Source organism: Mirounga angustirostris, unplaced genomic scaffold (genome assembly GCF_029215605.1).
Source record: "Mirounga angustirostris isolate CCGP_5_RB_7025 unplaced genomic scaffold, mMirAng1.0.hap1 SCAF_4, whole genome shotgun sequence".
NCBI lineage: Eukaryota > Metazoa > Chordata > Mammalia > Carnivora > Phocidae > Mirounga > Mirounga angustirostris.
Genome location: NW_026991712.1, coordinates 63120198 through 63140443, shown reverse-complemented (window position 1 = coordinate 63140443; position 20246 = coordinate 63120198). Strand labels below are relative to the sequence as shown.

The 20246-nt window shown below is 34.4% G+C and overlaps 1 protein-coding gene across 1 annotated transcript in view; it reads left to right on the top strand.

The window, feature by feature from the left end:
* LOC123858999 (uncharacterized protein C8orf34 homolog) overlaps window positions 1-10618 on the top strand; it is a 68856-nt gene extending 58238 nt beyond the window's left edge. The window contains exons 6-7 of the mRNA XM_064587502.1: window positions 514-686; window positions 10357-10618. Coding sequence (XP_064443572.1) covers window positions 514-686; window positions 10357-10540 — 357 coding nt within the window. The 3' untranslated portion in view covers window positions 10541-10618. The remainder of the gene's footprint in view (window positions 1-513; window positions 687-10356) is intronic.
* Window positions 10619-20246: the final 9628 nt, after the last annotated feature.

Genomic DNA, 20246 nt, shown 5'->3' with positions numbered 1-20246 from the left:
TGTGGGAGCCTTGCCACACGCTTTTCCTTCTGCCACAAATGCTAGTCTCCGCTCCTCCTTCCTGAGAACACACATGCAGCCTTCCAAATGCAAATCAAAGGTTTCACTCCTGGATCCTTTGTCAGTGACCTTCAGGAGTCAGCACAAATTACAAAGAGTAAGTCACCTAATAGAAACGGAGAGACCTGAAATTTTAAGTCAACAGAAAGAAAAAAGGAACATTTTGATTTGCAGAGGCAGTCGAAACTCTAGACAAAATTATTTCCCTGTTGTTCCATTAATAAGAATAAGTCATCTGAGGGACGCCTGGGTGGTTCAGTTGGTTAAGCAGCTGCCTTCGGCTCAGGTCATGATCTCAGGGTCCTGGGATAGAGTCCCGCATCGGGGTCCCTGCTCAGTGGGGAGCCTGCTTCTCCCTCTCCCTCTGCTTGTGCTCTCTCTGTCAAATAAATAAAATCTTAAAAAAAAAAAAAAGAATAAGTCATCTGAGTCAGTACATTCTTTTCTCTTTAGGAAACAGTGGCATTTAATTCTTCTCTTCTGAGACCCCGAGTGATTGGAGAATGGATTGGTCGAGAAGAGAATGATGCTGACCCACTAGCCGCTGAAATGCTACAGCCCCCAGTTCCAAGAAGTAAAAATGAAAAATGGGAAAATGAAGATAATAGCTCTAGCCCTGCAGGAAGGTGAGATGAGATGCCTTCTAAGATTCTGAATTTTGTTGATTGTTAAAAGCTAACAGGGAAATAAATCCAAGGGCATGATTTTGATGAAATAACTTAGCAATTTTATGTAGAAAATTATGCTGGGTTCCACATGAGATAAAAATTAATTTCCCTTTTAAAATTAAAGTTTTACTAGATTGCTTTTAGATTTTGGTTTTAATTTTTTCTTTATATCTAAGAAAATCACCATCTCTTTGCTACTAAAACCAAATAGAGAAATAATTTCAAAGACATAGATTGTCAGTCAAGACCCACTATAATGCTGGGCAGGGAATGGCTGACTATTAAGAACTGGAGATGAAGGAGCTTCTCATTTACCAGAGAGATGTAGTTGATCAACAAGAAGAAAACTATTTATAATAGACCACATGAAGCAGAGTTAATGTAGAATAAGAGAGAAAAACTTCCGTTTAGAACCATTTAAATTTAAGTTGGTAACTATGATTGAACATAATTCTTTTCATTTTCTTTGTTTAATTTTGGAAGCATTTATGATTTTTAAATTTGAAAGTTTCATATTTATTAGAAAAAAGTATATCCAGAACAACCTTTTTCTTGTTTTGTAACACCGACTGCAGTGAGTAAAACCTCAAAATGAAAACTTCCACAAGGAAGTTGGAGTGAAAAAGCATTATGGAGGCACGGCTTACACGAGCCTGAGAAAATGGATTTAAATGCTCATGAATTGAATGTAAGAGAGCCACAACTTTCTTTGGGTGCTGCTAGCTGACCACCACAGAAGAGTTTTTCCTATGCATAGCATAGCCACAGTAACTTTGTATTTCCTACATTAAATTTGGCAGCAACCAATAACTGTTCTTTCTCAAGGAGAAAATTGTATTTTCTACAATGTAATAGCTTTAGGGGGGGGGGTGTTTACTTTGACTTATCACTTGGCTAGAAGGAAGGAAATTCAGAATACTCATTAATGTGCTTCAGGCATATAGAAAATTGATTCTGTTTCCATGAGAAATAACTTTTAAATTATTTAAATAGTTGAAGTGTCCCATGTAAGGAGAAGAAAGCCATTTTAAAAAATCCATTTACCTTCTTTTGTGAAATGCCAGATCAATTTCACCTGTCAATGAAGGTAATTTTATTTTTAATACCAGACTTATGAAACCCTCTAGACCTTCATCTTTAGTCATTGCCAGATCTTTAACGTAAAATAGAGAAATGTCAACTTTCATTTTGCTTTCATTTAGTCATAATAGTAATCGGAGCTATTTATTGCAAATGTTAGTGCTTCTATTTTCTTCCTAGCTTCAGTGAGCTCTGATTCCCTCTTGAATACCCAATAAAGGGGAATCTTTCCTTCAATCCAAGTCAAATCCCTTTCCCAGAAAACTCAACCCATGAAGACCTCTCTCAAGTATTTGTTATGAAAAGTTTTTCTTAGTGTTACTGTTCTCTATCTTTAAATCATGAATTGAGGTATTCTCTATGAAATGAAGACAGGTGAAATCCCACCCCGATGCCCCATCAGAGCATAAGAGAATGCATGCATACCTGAACTTAGTTTAAAGAATAGCAATAAACTATGGGTTAGAAACGGTATCTCTCACATCTTCTAATACCAAACAGGATTCCGAATTTATACAAGGAACTGACATAGCATTAGATTTGAATTGGATGAATAAAAATGGATTGGGAGAAATTTTTTAATGACTCTAGAGGCTATAACTAGAGCATTAGCTTTTGCCTTTAAATAGTAATGAACTTGTAGTATAACGGTCTTAAACATTAACAGGCTAAGTGGTATTCTAGGCTTTGGAAGGAGAAGATTTAATTTTCAAGGATGACTTCTTCCATTTTTCTCTTCCCTACTGGGCCTGGTGCATTGTCATTACCAATAGACATCTGTTGTGTGAGTGAAGGAGGCACATAGAAGGCTGTGAGTAGACATCTGCTAAATAAAGCTTATTTATAAGAAGGGTTGTTTATAGTCTATCCTAACTTTTTGCCCTTTCCTATCACAGTTTTTCCTGTTGTTAATTGCTCAATTTGAATGGCTGTTATTACAACACTCCATCTTTAGTACATAGACAACTTTTCTCCTTAGGTCCTGCATATGGGACATTGTATGAAGAGGGTCAGCAACTTTAGTACACAGAGCTGTCACCTGAAGGGTTAAGTGCTGGTTAAAATGAAAGCAGTTATGAGGGCAATATGGAGAAACTAATAGGATAAGACAAGAGTGACTGACGTGGGGTTCCTGACCCTTCCATGGTCTCTGGATGGACCCAAGAGATCTGTGAATCTCTTGAAATTAAATTATGTGGACAAGATTCTGTGGACATGGGCATTTTCCTGACACATCTTTCTTAGATTTTTCAAAAGGTTCTATTAAGTAAGTTTAAGAAAGAAATTAAAGCATCTAAGCAAGAAAACAGGAATTTATAAAAGAGAGAGGTGAATACATTGGGGAATAATTGAAGGCTTTCTGATACTACCAATTGGCATGAATTGCTATGGCTTATCTAGCCATTTAGTGGGAAATCCTATGTGTTTATTGCAATTTAGGGATATTAAAAATAATCACATATTGATAATGTAACTGTAAATAAAAATTGAGTGTAATAGATCTATATAATTTTGTTTTAAGCTATCTTTTTTTTCTATTTTAAGCCATCTTAATTAAACTTTGCAATAGCTGGGTAATGGGTTTCTTAAAATTACTAGCTAAATTGTAATGTGAATTTGTAAATAGGCTTATCAAGCCTTGAAAGCCTGATGAAGCTCCTCTAAGCCTAACCACTTTATTAAAGCAAGAATAATATCAATAAATATTATAGATCTGGTGAATTGGCTTTGTTAAGTGAGCATTGTTATTAGATGGTAAGTATGCCATAAAATGAATAGAAAATCTTACAATTTAGAAATATGTATTAAATATTAAAATAAAAGCTAACTTCACTTTCCATTAAGAAATGTTTCTTTTCATTAAAGCTCCTAATTTCTTATGATGTATCTGTTAACAAAGCCTGGAAATGTTCTCCTTCTTTTAGAGCTTCCTCAATTGGCAGCAAAAGACAAATAATAAACAAGCAAATATACAAATATATACCATAAATTCAAGTAGTGATAAGTGGCAAGATGGAAAATAAACCAGAATAAGAAGGAAGAAAATTAATAAAGGGCACTATTTTATATAAGAAGTCCAAGAAAAGGGGCGCCTGGGTGGCTCAGTCGTTAAGCGTCTGCCTTTGGCTCAGGTCATGATCCCTGGGTCCTGGGATCGAGTCCCACATCGGGCTCCCTGCTCCGCGGGAAGCCTGCTTTTCCCTCTTTCACCCCCCCCCCGCTTGTGTTCCCTCTCTCGCTGTGTCTCTCTCTCTCTCAAACAAATAAATAAAATCTTTAAAAAAAAAAAAAGTCCAAGAAAAAAGAACCTTAATATTGTCAGATTTTGGCTATTTTGGACATGATAGAAAATATGTAATACATATGCCAGAAACTGAATTAAGTTTACTAATTTAGGGATATTCTAAATGTAAATTTTAAGGAGAAAGAATATTGATTAATCAAAAATTAATCTGTCAAAGGAATCAAAGAACAGAGGCCTTAAAAATATCTAAAATATATATTAAAGAATGTACCTTGTGACTCACACATTTCTTTTTTAAAGCCAGAAAGTATGTAACTAAGTCATGCATTTATTTCGGAATGTTGATGAGGTCATTTTGATATGTTCAAAATTTGTTCTTTCTCATTTATTAATTTATTTCTTTAGGAAATACATATCCTAACTCAAGTTATTATTTTATGAAACACATTGCTAGTTACCTATGGACTCATAGACTCATAGGTGGTCTCTTACGAGACAGGCAACATTTTGGACTTAGTGTCTAGGACTCATAGCCTAGCACTATCTTCATGACCAAACCATGTATTTTCATGAGACTCAGGAAAACACTTGCTTCAACCTTCATGAAATGATCCTGGTCATTGTTGGCTGTTGAATAGGAGTTATGCATTTAAAAAAATTTTTTTTTAAGATTTTATTTTGACAGCACAAGCAGGGGGAGCAATAGAGGGGGAGAGAGAAGCAGGCTCCCCGCCGAGCAGGGAGCCCAACACGGGGCTCGATCCCAGGACCCTGGGATTATGATCTGAGCCAAAGGCAGATGCTTAACCATCTGAGCCACCTAGGTGCCCGGGAGTTATGCATTTATAATCTGCCATTTGTTCCTTATCTTCGACATCCCAATCCTACATAGTTTTCCTTTTTCTCTTTCCCTGCCAATATATTTCCCTCGATTTTCATATCTGTCAAGTTGTAAGACTCATATACATCTTCTTAAATTAATTCTTATTTAGATTATTAAAAAAAATGGGGTTCAGGAAGAAAAAGTGAATATGTGCTAGATACTAGGTGAGACCAATATGAAAAAGAACATCCCAGATTCAAAGTACTTACTTTCAAATGAGGAGAATGACAAGGAGATATGTCTTATTTCTCTAGTACTGTACCCACAATCCCTGGTCTATAAAAAGCACTTAATAAATGTCTGCTAAATTAATTATAAAAACACCACATCTAGACATGTTAAAAAAAAAAAAAAAGACAGCTCTTATGCATAAACCAAAATGCAGCAATTCAGTGTGAAACTTTTTATGATCTCTTCAACAACCTGGGCCTTATTGCAAAGAGAGTCCTTTGATTTCTGACTAGAGTCGAGAGGAAGGGCACAGATTCTGCCTGCTAGGCTGCAGTGGTGAACTAAACAAGCTTAGGAGATGGGTCAAGAGAGAAATAATCCAGTTTTCCACCAAAATGAGCACCTGGAGTCAGATAAAACTAATACTTACCAACCTGTGTTCAGAAACAAGAATATGAAACAAAAAAAGCAGCGTCAGGCACCCAGGGAAGAGTGGGGTCAGGAGGAGGGGAACAATGGTCAGAATGTAGGCCATCAGGAGGGGGAGGAAGGTTCCACCTAGATAGGTAAGCTGGGGAGGGGGGTAGTCACGTTAAACCATCCTTTTCAATCTGATCTGCTTTAGAATTTATCTTTCTGAACCAAAGTAAAATGCAGTCCTGGAGTGTATTCACCACATTGAAGTATTAACTGCTCTTCTTTTTCATAAGGCCCCTTTCTGATTCTCTTTCTTTCTATGTGGGATATTACTGCTCAAGGAAACACATGTAAATATCTAGGATGCTGCATGTTGTGTTCATTGAGCACATATGGTATTAATTACCATTTAGTGGCTGCTGTCAGGGCTTTATAACTCTTACTACATTTCATCCTCATGAAACATTATTATCTGTATTTTAGGAATAAGGAAACTAAGTCCTGAAGCAGTTGCATCAGTCCCAAGATTGTACAACTATTAAGTAGCTGAGCCAGTCTATCTTGCTGCAAATTCTGTGCCCTTAAGTGCTTTGCTATGCCACCTTTCTTCAGAAAGGAGTTCTAAGAATCCCCTTATCATTAAAGTTTAGGTTCGAGGTTGGGATGAGAGGGGGCCCAGAGCCCTAAGTGCTCTTAGAAAGACCCTGCACCCCACCTATCCCCATCCCACTCACCACTTGTCTGCAGTAAGAGTCCTGCTTCCCTGAGGCAGGGTAGTATTTTCTCTCTAATGTTGTAGTTTTCACTTCTACAGTCTATAGGTTACGGAGCTGGAAAAGAGGAAGGTATCATCCTTGCTCCCCTTTCCTGCTTGTGGACCTTGCTGTCTCCTTTTCCCCTAAAAAAAGTCTCTGGTTCTGAATTCCATGTTTTACACATGGTAATCTTCTACCACTTCTTGTAGCAATAATTTATCAATTCCCAGGTCATTTCCTTTTTCCTAAATATGCAAGCATCCGGCTCAACTGACACTTTCCCCAACACCCTTCCTATCTTGATGAAGTTAATATCCACATTGATGATTCTTCCCCAAACCTAGCCTCTCCTTCCTTTGCCTGCACTTCACCACTGATCCTGAATTCCACCCTACTTCAATCACTTATTCCCTCTGTTATATCTAAGCCTCATTATAGTTAACTGCAAACCCTAATGTCAATTTCCATATATTTCACTCTCTGGCTACACCTCCTGTCTTTCTAGTTCGTTCCCTCTGGTACCCAGCTTTAACTGGGACCCAAACACACTGGTTCCACTGAGTTTTCCTTGCCACTCATCCAGTTTTTATTTTTGGCTCATTATTGTGATCTATTTATTGAATATATCCTAGTTCCCTTACCTCTCTTGTCCTTTGTTTTCCTTGTGTGGTAAAACTATCCTATTTAAATCTAACTCTTTGCCTATTCTGTGGCTGAACTGGCATAGACTGGAGAACACATGGCCACACTGATGGGTGTCACTGTGAATTCGTGGCCACCAAACTCCAGAAAGTCATTGGTCCTGCCCAAAGATAATCTGCATTCACCTAGTCTGTTCACATGTCCATGCTCCTCAATGATGATTGCATGCCTTTTCTTGTCTCCTCAAACCTCCAGCACTTCTCCTCAGTCCTCATGTTCAACTGATGACCCTTCCAGGAATGTAAATGTCATAGTCACTCTGGGAAATAGTCTGGGAGTTTTATATAAAACTAACCATGCAAATACTATATGACCCAGCAGTTGCACTCTTGGGCACTTGTCTCAAATAAATGAAAACTTACGTTCACACAAAAGAATGTATACAAATGTTCATAGCAACTCCATCATAATAGCCAAAAAACTTAACCTAGGTGTCCTTCAATGTTTGAATGGTTAAATAAACTGAAGTATATCCATGCCATGGGATACTACAGAGCAAAGAAAAGGAATGGACTATTGATACATGAAACAGCATGAATGAATCTCCAGGGATTTAGACTGCCTGAAAAAGCCAATCTTAAAATTGCATGATCCCATGTATATAATATTCTAGAAATGACAAGATTAAAAGAATGGAGAACAGACTAGTAGTTGCCGGGGATTAGAGAAGGGGAAGAAGGCATATGGCGGAAAGCAAGAGTGGCTAGAAAAGAGCCTTGTGGTATTTGAAATGGTATGTATCTTGATTCTGGTGGTGGATATATGATACACAAACCTACACAAGTACTAAAATTACCTAGAACTAAATACATGCAGGCATATACACACAAATGAGTACAATTAAAATGGGAAATCTGAATAAGATTGGAAAATCGTATCATTGTCAGGATCCTGGTTATAATATTGTATTCTAGTTTTATAAGATAATGTTATTGAAGGAAACAGTGTAAAGAGTGCACAGGATCTCTCTGTATCATTTCTTAGAATTACATGTAAATCTATATTATTTCAAAGCCAAAAAATCAATTAAAAATGTTAGTGATCTGTTGAAAACACCTTGAGTTTTTTTTTTTAAAGATTTTATTTATTTATTTGACAGAGAGCGAGACAGCGAGAGAGGGAATACAAGCAGGGTGAGTGGGAGAGGGAGAAGCAGGCATCCTGCTGAGCAGGGAGCCCGATGCGGGGCTCAATCCCAGGACCCCGGAATCATGACCTGAGCTGAAGGCAGATGCTTAATGACTGAGCCACCCAGGCGCCCCCACCTTGAGATTTTTGAGAGTCCACCTCCCCCAACAATCTTTCAGCAAAGGGCATTAGTATCCACTGATGATTCTTACCTGAACAGTTATTATGTTGGTGGTTGCAAGATGGTGATTTTTTGATTCTGTCTTTCCTTCTACATTTATTAACTAGGATTAATGTGGAAAATAAAAGCTTTTTATCCATCCCTATTTCCCCTGGCCTTCTCTAACATATTCACCATAACTTAAGAGGTGAACCAGTGAGGTAGGGCTGATTGATCTTTGCCCACTGATGACATACAATGTCATTTTGCTGTTTTCCATCGTCTTCTTAGTGGTAAACCTGGTACTTCTATTAAGACAGTTTGAAATGTTCGGTCTGTGCCCTGAAATTTATCTGGTTGGTTCTATGTTTTTGTTTTTTACCAAGCTACCTCTGCATTTTGGCCTGGTGGCAGTGGGGACAATTCATTTAACCCATTTGCCTTATGGGCCCTCCTTCTGAATATAGAAAAGATTATCTTTCCATCCTGCTTGGGGAAGACTTCTTCTACATATCATGTCTTTTTCTTTCATGGGGTGACATTTGGCATTTCCTTCCTTTGGGCGATAACATGAAAAGAAATTGGATTACAGAGAAGAGAAAAACTTTGGGACAGTTTTTGAAACTATATGTGATTGCTCTTTGGACTTGTAAGTTGTCTAGTCAGACACTGTCTTGAGAAGTTGGGAGAGAGAGAACCATGAAAGATAGCATTTACGCAAAGGAGCCCAGCTTTATCACAAAGGAACTCTTCCAAATTTACAAAAACTCTCTAGACTGGAAGAAACTGAGAAACATTTATATACCAGTTCTGGATCCATCCTTTCTTTTACCTCATCCTACCCCAAGATCTAGGCAGCATGATAGAACAATGAGGAAATTTATTTTAATCATAGAAATTAAAATTTTTGGGTGTGTGGGTGGCTCAGTTGGTTAAGCGGCAGACTCGATTTCAGCTCAGGTCATGATCTTAGGGTCCTGAATCGAGCCCCAGGTAACGCTCTGTACTCAGTGGGGAATGTGCTTGAGGATTCTCTCTCTGCCTCTGCCCCCACTTGTGCTCTCTCTCTCAAATAAATCTTTTTTTAAAAAAATTAAAATTTTCGGGGCGCCTGGGTGGCTCAGTTGGTTAAGCGACTGCCTTCGGCTCAGGTCATGATCCTGGAGTCCCGGGATCGAGTCCTGCATCGGGCTCCCTGCTCGGCAGGGAGCCTGCTTCTCCCTCTGACCCTCCCCCCTCTCATGTGCTCTCTGTCTCTCTCATTCTCTCTGTCTCAAATAAATAAATAAAATCTTTAAAAAAAAAAAATTAAAATTTTCATTTAAAATAATCTTGTCAGAGGTGCCTGGGTGGCTCATTCAGTAAAGAGTCTGACAATGAATTGTGTGGATCACTACATCAAAAACTAATGATGTATTGTATGGTGACTAACATAACATAATAAAATAAAATTAAAAAAAAAAAAGAGTCTGCCTTCGGCTCAGGTCATGATCTTGGTGTCCTGGGATCAACCCCCACGTTGCACTCCCTGCTAAGTGGGGAGCCTGCTTCTCCCTCTCCCTCTGCCCCTCCACCCAGCTTGTGCTCTGTCTCTCTCTTTTTCTCAAATAAATAAAATCTTTAAAAAATAATCTTGTCATAGTATGTTAAAATAGTTATCCCATTACGTTTGTTTTTCTTGACATGGATTTATTTGTAAGTCAAAGAATTTCATATAATAACCTGGATTTTCTGCCTCATCTTTTAAAAAAAAATCAAAAATCCATTAACAGTGGGCTTTCATTATGGCATGGCGACAATTGGTAGGAGCTGATTAGCACCTCCTCCCTTAAATGGGGCAGGAGTTTCAGTTTGTCATATTTCTCATCTATACCCACTTGCAATATGGTTAATAAGGTACCAAAGGATGTCTAGGAAAGAAGACAGTCTATATTTCCATTATCCTTAGGGAAAATATTACTAATATGCCTATAATTTTACATAGCAAAATAATCGAATGAAAATTTGGTTGTAGATTTCTTTATTTACCACAGCTAATTGAGATAGAGTTGTCATCACTGAAAACTAACATTTAAATATTTCTTCAGCTTAAAGGTGGAGCCCAAGACTAAAGGATTAAAACAACAGCAACAACAACATAAGAAACTTCTGGCAGCAATGCTCTCTCAAGATTCTTTTGAGTCTCTCCACAGCCCTACCCCATCTGTAACAGAAGAAGATATTGATAATGAAGATGATGCAATGGAATTGCTGGGTAATTTTAAAAATTAATAATTTCTCTTTTTCTTCTTCTCTGGCATTGTAAAAATGTGTAGTGATTAAGAGATTTTAAAGTTTTTGAATAGTTTTGTCTTAGGGGAAAGAAATCGTTTAACACATACTTTAAACGTTAGCCTTTCACAAAGTTGCATGTAAGAACTAAGTTGAAATCACCTAAGCATGTGAAGTATTTATTAGACTGTATTTTGTGCTTTGTATATGCAGCACTTTACCTTCTGACTCCTTACTCAAGCTTTATTCTATGTGCAATTGTGATAAAAATTCAAGTCTGTCTGCTTTATTCTCTGATTATGATTGCCTTGGTCACATCTTTTGTCTATAAAATATATCCAAATACATATTTCAGCCCTCATCCCAAGATAGTCCCTTGTTTCAAGGATGTTTTAGAAAAATACAGTAAAATTTAGAGACGCAGATAGTAAATTAGTGTTTTATGTCTTCCATAAGTTAGAGGAGAGTTTGCAAGATTTCAGTGTTTTTATAGGCTTGTTACTTTCATGAAAAACCTTATTAGTGTTGTATATATAGGGAACCCTTTATATCTTAAATGAAGTAAATGTATGTTTTTATTTCACCATAAATCTTTGGATAGTAGTTTTTTAAAATTGAACTTTCCTTTTATTCTAAGTCATTAACGCAATTTCCAAATACTTTGTAACCATGTACTGAAGTGAATAAATAATGTAATCATTTGAAAGCTGCAAATAAGTTTAACATAGAATAAGGAGTCCCAGAAATATACAGACATTTAAAAAAAATTTTTTTCTAAACCAGCTTCCTGGGTTTTAAGTGTTTAGGACAGTAAAATATTATCATGTTAAAAAATGGTATAGGTCTTCTTGCATAGACCTACAAATGTGTTATTTATTCAGTGATGGCAAGGTCACTGATGTTTTCTGATTTTATAATACTGCATTCATTCCAGCATTGAGGAGACTGTCATGGCATTTTCACTTCATGATGTTCATCTGGTTTTTTGTTTTTTTGTTTTTTTGTTTTTAAGAACAATGAAGTCTGGGTGTTTTTTTAAGGAATCTTATCTCCCCACTTCCAAATCATTAATGTGGCAGATGTGCCAGATGTTGTGGTACCCTCATTCAGCTTCAATTCAGCCAGTGTTTACTAAGTACTTACCATGTGCTAAGCACTGAGCTCAGTCCTAGAGATGTAAAAATAAAGTAATCTTGGATCTTGTTTGCAGGGACTTTACATTTCTAGTGTTTGAAATAAAAATGTAAATATATCATTCTAGTAGTTTTTGCGACAGCTGCCAATTTGATTAAGCAGACAGTTTAATGTAGGGATAACACCTAATGTGGAGGTAGGGGATGGTGACCAGGGAATGTTTCGTAGAGAAACTGATTCCGGTGGTGAGGTGAGTCCTGGAGGCCAAGTAGATGGAAGTTCAGCAGGCAAAGTGTGGTCATTACCCTTGTAGGTTTGTGCTTGTAGGAATGGACTCTTTTGCTATTGTGTTCCATAACTGTGCCTGTAAATTGTTCCTTTGCTTTGGTCAGTAACAGTGAAGGGGGCAAGGCTTGAACCATGACTGTCAATGGAAGGGCCAGGAGGTTGTTCATATCACATCGATGTTGGCTTTTTGGTACATCGACATTGGGTTGTGCGGGTAGTGTTCTTTCTCTCCCTTCCTTTACATGACAGCTCTTGGTCAGTTGATATCCACAGGAGGGCAATACACGTAACTTGCAAAGATAATCTTTTGAAGAAATGCAGGCATGCTCCGAATCACTTTGGATTTCCTGATAGCCTCAGGAGTATCTCATCAGAGTGGAGGAAATCATAAATTTCAGTGATGTTGAGGAGTTCTTTATGAAAACTTAGGTGTCACTCAGTGCTGATACCCCATAGATCTCAGCTCCTCTGAAGTTTCTAGTCTCCCAAGTTGAAGACCAGACTGTTAGGTTTTGGAGACTATCTAATGTGAACAGTTAATAGCTGGTCCTCATTTTTTTTTCCCATTTAGACATTTTAAATGTCTGAGCAAATTTAAGAATGAGAAATATTTGAGTTTGGACTTTATATCTCAGCATAGACAGCTGTAGTATACTAATGCTGGTCTCTAGATTATGAGATTTCTCTGCCATGACATAGGATGTTCCAAGTCCATTGGGCTATCCTCTAAAATAATGCCGTATGCAACCCTGTTGCCTAGTTGTCTCAGTGAATAAAGGTCATATAGCAGAAAATTGTACCCAAAAGATTGTTTTGCCCAGGAGTTCATTAATTATGTAAAGTGGTATTTGGATGTGAAATATATTTGTCTTTAAGACCCAAGTATACCTATCCATTCAATTATTTAGAAAATATATATTTAAAATATAGGTTCAGTTTTCTTCAAAAGTAGTGTATATAAATTCATGACTTAAAATTTTACTTATGATTTTATCTAAGATGATGGTTAATCTCTTACATGAAATCGAACAGATGTACGTGAAAAATTTCAGTTAATATAAAAGTTAAAACTTTTTTTCAGTCATGATATAGTAATGGATGAATGATTAATATGGATGAATATGGGTATAAAATACAATGATTATTAAGTTATTCAATTTTAAGACCGTATATCCTCAGTAGCCATGTATGTCTCTATTAGTATTTCAGTAGATTTCAGTCCCTACACTAATCAGTTAATGTGATATTGCTAAATCAATTTAGAAACTATATAATGCCTACTTTTCCAGCCCTTTTAATATTAGATTTCAATCATATTGTTTATAATTAAAGAATGTGAAGACAGTATTTTTTGAAACCCTGATCCCAGAGAAACATATGTGATTGTACATATTTGAGGAAAATAGAAATGCTAAGCTCCTGAAAATTTATTTGAAATCAAATTTTAGTACATAGAATCATTGTAAAAGGCAAGAGACATCTGGTATTTAAAATATCTTTTGCAAATCTGCAACATTGTGTAGAATGAGTTTGCTATAACTTATGTGTTTTCAGTGTATAACTTGTCTATATCAGGTATAACTGGCTAAAAATTTTATTATGCCCAAGAGTAGTCTGTACTCTTTGTGAAGTGATAAATAAATGAGAAGTATAATTATTAGTTCATGTCAAGGTAACAAAGGATTGTTCTTCAGTAAAACTGAAGGCGGAAAATAAGCCTTTTAGTTGAATAAATAGAAGTCAGTAAAAGTTCTTATCTTAATTTGTTTGTTAAGGAATTTACCATTGATAACACATACTGGTTAAGATTTAATTCTTCACGGTTGTTTAATTGTATGTTTTTGGATTTATATTCCAAGTGTATTGGGCATAGGAAAATATAGTACATACAGCATCTACAATTTTTAAGTAGATTAAATATTTACTGTAAGATTGCTTTAAATACTACTTTTAAATTCATAGCACAAAAGTAGTTTAAATGGAATTAATATATAACAGAATAAAATATCCAAATTTCTGGAATTTTAAGATATAACAATTTTAAGCACCACTGAAATTGGTGCTGTAATTACAGAAGACATTGAATAAAGTATCTGCCAACTCACCTCAAAGTAAGTAGTTCTCATCTTCAAATTTAAGGTATTCCCTAATATTTTAAACTATGTTGGAAATTAAGGATCACAATGATTAAATTTGCATATTTTTGAAAGTTATTAAAATCAATAATTTTTCAAAAGTAGAAAAACAAATTACAGTGGTACAGCAAGGGATTTATAAAAAGCCTATATGTATCTTTTACTTCATTAACCTTCACAGAAAATATGAGGAACTTCACTAATTTAAAAGATATTTCAGCTTTTAAATGTAAGCTCATTTTCATTACATGCATTTTTATTTTATTTTTGATGAAATGCTAATTGCAGTTATGTGTTTATCTTCTATATAATTTATACTCCCTTGAAAATATCAGAATTATTTGAAAGGCACAAGTATTATTTTTACACATTTTAGTATAAGATAATTACTTAAAAAAATTTTTTTTTGGCTTCTCTCAGAATTGATGAGGCAAATATCTAAAAATCACATTCCAGAGATGCTAAAAAAGGAAAGCAGCATTAGTCATGATTTATACTTTCTGATCTTAGAAAGTATAATCATATAAATTTAATTAATCATATAAAAATTAAAACTAACATTGTATTACCAAAAGCAAACAAGGTGATTACAAATCATCTTCTATATTTTATTTGTTTTAAATTTAGTAATTAAGAACAAGTATAATTATACTGCTATTCTTTGCAGAATACAGTAATTTCTAAATTTCTAAAATCCCAATATCTTACCAGATTATGTAAAACGTTTAATTTTCAAGAAGAACTCATTGCATTAAGGCAGTATTTTGGCAAATTCTTTTGCATTGTGACCAATCTTTAAAACTAAACATTTACAAAAAATAAAAAAAAATAAAATCTTTAAAAAAAATAAGTAAATAAAATTAAACATTTACTTTCTGTTCTGTTTTTTTTTTTTTTCCCAGTTGGAGGCTTCTTAAAGCAGAAAGCACCCATATTTACAGAATAAAAACATGTATTTCACCTAGTGAAAAATGCGGTCATTCAATGATGTTAGAAAAAGAGGGGAGAGGACCGTAAATGTTAAAAAAAAAATCTACCTACCTATCAATATACTTATTTCTAATGATATTAAGTATGTGAACTAGTCTAAAGCACACATAAACTTTGTTTCCTTTGAGTATTGATCATTGGGAATATCAGAACAAGAGAAGAATTATCACTTTAAATTGAAGATTCTTTTAGAAAAGATTCTTTTAAAAAGTGAGGGACTTTCCAAAATTAAATTTATGGATTCTTTAATATTATCTGTAAGGTTGCTTTAAATACTGCTTAGAAATTCATTCAGCATAGTACCAAAATAACTTAATATTAGAGATTAAAATATTCCGAATTTGTGGGGTGTTAAGGTACAGCGAATTTGAGGACCACTGAAGTCAGTGAAATCTAGATCATACTGAATAAAATAACACCCAGACCACCTCAATCTAAGTAGCTCTCTTTTTTAAATACAAGATACTCTCAGAAATTCCAGTAATTACACTGGCAGTTGATGACCACAGTTACCCAAACATTATAAAAAATCTGCACATATATTTTAAATGTTCACTAAATGAATTAATATAATTGAAAACCTAGGACTTCACACAGATATATGAAAATATCTTTCACATGCTAAATAATAAATATTAACTGCTATTGACTTGTGTGATATATTGTAACAGAAACTCTGTGAAATGCCCCTGCTATTGAGTTTGGTCCTATATTTTTGAATTTTAACTTCAGCTTTTTTTAGAGCCATCATTGCCTGCACAAATGCCAAGTAAGTTCAGGCTGAAGTGTCTTCTAAGTGGAATTGAATAGCACTGTGTTTGTCTCTCTGGGATTACAGTGACAACATTTGAGTAAATCCACTCAGACATATTTTTTCATTCAGCAAATATCATGCACGTGCTATGTGAACAGTACTAATTCATATTAATATACAGCAGTAGAATATTATGTCTTTTATTTTTCTAATTACTTGATCTCTCTTTGGGCTTTGAGAGAACGGTGAATCTAGTGAACATTGACATCTATATAGAACCAAACAATTTGTAGATTTTTGCTTCAACTCCCAATTAGTCCATTAATTAATTCATTTATAAGTTTATCAATTTCTCCACTTAACAAAGTGACTCTGTACATTTCTGGGAGTTCACATTTGCACAAATATGAGCATGTTTCATGAAATACTAACTATTCAGGGATGATTCTCAAAATTTGGTTCACCTAAGAAGCTTATTGTAAATAAAAATTCCAGTTCCCTCTATCCCCAATTTTTGGTTCATTAGATTTGAATACAGCCCATGAATTACCATTTTCCAACAGGAATGCCCTTCCTCCTGTCCTTTAAGAAATTCTGTTGCAGGTGATCTGTATAGCATACAATGAGAAACTCTAATCTAGAAGGTATGGTCAATGAACTTTTTTGTTGTTTGATCTAATATATCCTGAAGCAAGGGGAATAAAATTGTAGAAAGTGTGATTTTTATAATAAAAAGCACAGAATAGAGGTTTCTGAGTTAACCAAGCTCTTTTGAAATGTCTCCTGAAAACAAGGAAAAGTCTTGCTAAGAAGCTTTGGTTACTGTAGTTTGTATTTCTAATTATTTCTGTCTTCCCTCCCAATATCATATTTTATAGGAGCACATGAAAGACAAACTGCTAGAGTACAAAAATTACATGAAATGATTCTAGCATAGACCTGTGGACATGGTTTCATTGAGATTCTGTTTTATCATGTTAAATAATTCTAAGCTTTATTTGGGATTCTGACTTTGCTTTTGTTAGATGTGACTCATAGCCCCCTTCACAGTCTTCTAGAAGTACTTGTTTTGTGTTTGGAATTGCATTTGTGATTCATTCTCTTCATTCTTCATTTGTGTTTCTTTCAACAAAATACTGGAACATTTACAAATGATAACTGGCATTTACATGTAGAGATTGCCTTTTAAATAAATAGAAACTTGCATGTCACTAAAAACATACATCATCCTACATGATTTACTTTTATGGCATTTAATAAGAAATGTTTTTTTTCTTTAAAAATTTTTTCTAGTGGTAAAAATAGATCAAGATAGCAGAATAAAGTCAAGAGTTTGAAAATAAAACCTAAACCCATAGACATGTTATTGACAATTGTCCTTCATCTCAATTGTAGACTTCTTTGAAAATTCCTTTATTTCAGAGATAGCTGTTTCAGTATATTTGTAAGTAAGTTGTTTAGTACATATTTCTCATTTTGAAATAAGTTACAGATTGTTTGACATATAGCAGTAATATAAGTTAATGTGCTTTTTCATATTTAGGTCATAGCTTTTCACTGAGTATCTTGCAAAGGTGTGAGCCACATTGTGATGTGATTATGTGGTCTATGTCCAGAGCATTGAGCTACAAAACTCTAAGACCAGCTCCAGCCCTCATGCTGCCTTTTGTTAGTTTTGTCATCTGAGCTACAAGTACTTAATTATAAAATGCTGGTAACAACTTCAATCTTCCTATCACATAGGGATGCTGTAGGAATAAAAATGAGATGTTCTCTGAAAACGCTTTTATTATTATTTTTTTTTTGTCATGCGTAACAGGAATGTTTGAAAAAAGACACTAGAATTTATAGATGGAACTTTCCTTCCAAGTAAATTTATATTCTCCAACCCCACATACATTTTGTCTAGTTATAAGCAAAGGAAAAAAATAGCTTTCTGTAGCTTTGGAAGTACCTACTAGTAGTAAAAATTTGTTTCCCACAAGATAATATAATCAAAGACTTGAAGAGAAAGGAGGTAAAGCTACAAATGTATTTGTAACCCCAAATAATTTATATATCAATACAATGCATTACATTTTTTATTTTTAATGTGGGTATTTAAACAGGGGCAAACATTGATGTGATTTGGTTAAGGATATAGAGCAAATTACTCCATTGTCTTTAATTTTCTTCCACATAAGTGTGTAATTTCTAGGAGGAAAAGAAAAATGTTTTGTGCACACACAAGAATATTCACTAGCATAAGTTGAGCTGGGAGCAGGAATAGGAGAGAGAGACAAAGACGGGATATATAAGACTAGAAATTTGTATAATACGTTTACATGCTTTTGTGTAAATAAAACCATAAAAGTGTTGAAAAATCTACAAGCTTTAAAAACTCTTCAATTATATTGATAAGTATGAAAATATTGATACAGCACAATTTTCTGGTTTTACATTAATTCATTGTATAATCAAATCACAAACAGTTTAAAAATCAGTGTTAAATATTATTAGGGTTTTGTTGCTTTTGAAATAAACTTTCCCATTTCAAATACATAATAAAATGGTAATGTTATACTTCAAGATGATTTGTTTAGCTGTGGTATTGATTTTCATACAGTTTGAATTTAAATTAATTTTGTATTCTATGGAAGAGCCATTTGAAAGTGGTGCCAAAATCACTATTTTATTGTATTTTTTTCTTGGTTGAAAATATGCAACAGAGTGTTATTAACTTAGTAGTTATTCGCATTTTGACATAAAAAACGATAGACATTAAAGAGGTATTAAAACTGTTCTTCTGAATTGTTTAAAACTTTTTGTCTAACTACAGTAATCTATTTAGATTTCTATATATTACAATATCACTGATATTTAATCATCTAAATAGAAAACTAAAATTATTGAAGTTGAAATATTGAATACACAGTAATAGAGGGGTCACAGAACTTGTCAATTATTTTCAATATCTAAAAGCAATAGTTTTTGTAAAGTTTCATTCAAGGTTTTTAAAGGTATTTTAGAAATACATTTTTTAAAATCTGAAATATTTAAATTGGTCCTATATAGGAATTTCTTTTAAAATGAAAGTATTATGATTTTCTTTTTTAAATAGTTTTATATTGTGTAATTTCAGAAAATATTCTTAACAATCATGAAAATATTTTTTTAAGTTGCTCTAAAATGTTTAAATAGAAGGGCACTAAGGAACACAATCGGAAAAAAATATGACACTGTTCTAATGGAGGTAAATTAAATGTATTGATTTTATTTTACTTTTCAACATTTTAGTTTCTTTCTGCAAAAGATGATTCAATGCCTGATATTAATATAGAATGAATTTACTTATATCAGAATATAAATGTAAAATTTCATGTAAAATTTTAATTTCTTTAAAATTTACTTTTTCAGGGATTTTCAGAAGGGAGTTTACTAGGCCAGCTGTTTTTCATCTTTTAAGTGCTGTCATATTCTTTAATTACCAACATGTGTTTGAATAAAATCTATTTCAGAATTTAATGTAGAATATTATAAATATGGTAAAAACAAAAGTTAATCTAATGAGATTAATTTTGTGGAAGATAGTATAGCATGATATTAGAAATAACAGCAGTACACATGAGCCTTGCATTCAGGTAACCCTAGTTGCAAGTTTGACCATTGCCTCTTACTAATTCTGTGATTTGAGAACAGTAACTTTTTTCTTTCTACTAACAGATCCATTATCAGAAAAATAGGAACTTTGGCAATACTTATAGGGTTTTGTGAAGATTAAATAAATCATTCAGTTGAAGTATTCAGTGCATCTGATAAAGGATTAGAGCTAAGAAAAGGATTTGTTACTATACTTATCATTTTTTATACCAATTCCTTTCCTATCTCCATCTAGCCCATGAGGTTTAGTACATGTGAAAAAGGAAGTAAGATCATAGGACTTTGGCCTTGGGTTTAAGTGTTTAGTCTTTTATCATAAATGTCTCATATAGATATGTTCTAAATATTTAGAAATTATTTCAGGGGCGTCTGGGTGGCTCAGTCGTTAAGCGTCTGCCTTCGGCTCAGGTCATGATCCCAGGGTCCTGGGATCGAGCCCCGCATCGGGCTCCCTGCTCCGCGGGAGGCCTGCTTCTCCCTCTCCCACTCCCCCTGCTTGTGTTCCCTCTCTCGCTGTCTCTCTGTCAAATAAATAAATAAAATCTTAAAAAAAAATTATTTCAACAGGTATTCTCCACTTGATATTTAAGTCCTACTTCTAATTTTTTCCCTTACCTTAAAAAAATCACAAACAACTTTCTCTTTTTTTTTTTTTTAAAGATTTTATTTATTTGACAGAGAGAGACAGTGAGAGAGGGAACACAGCAGGGGGAGCGGGAGAGGGAGAAGCAGGCTTCCCGCTGAGCAAGGAGCCCGATGTGGGGCT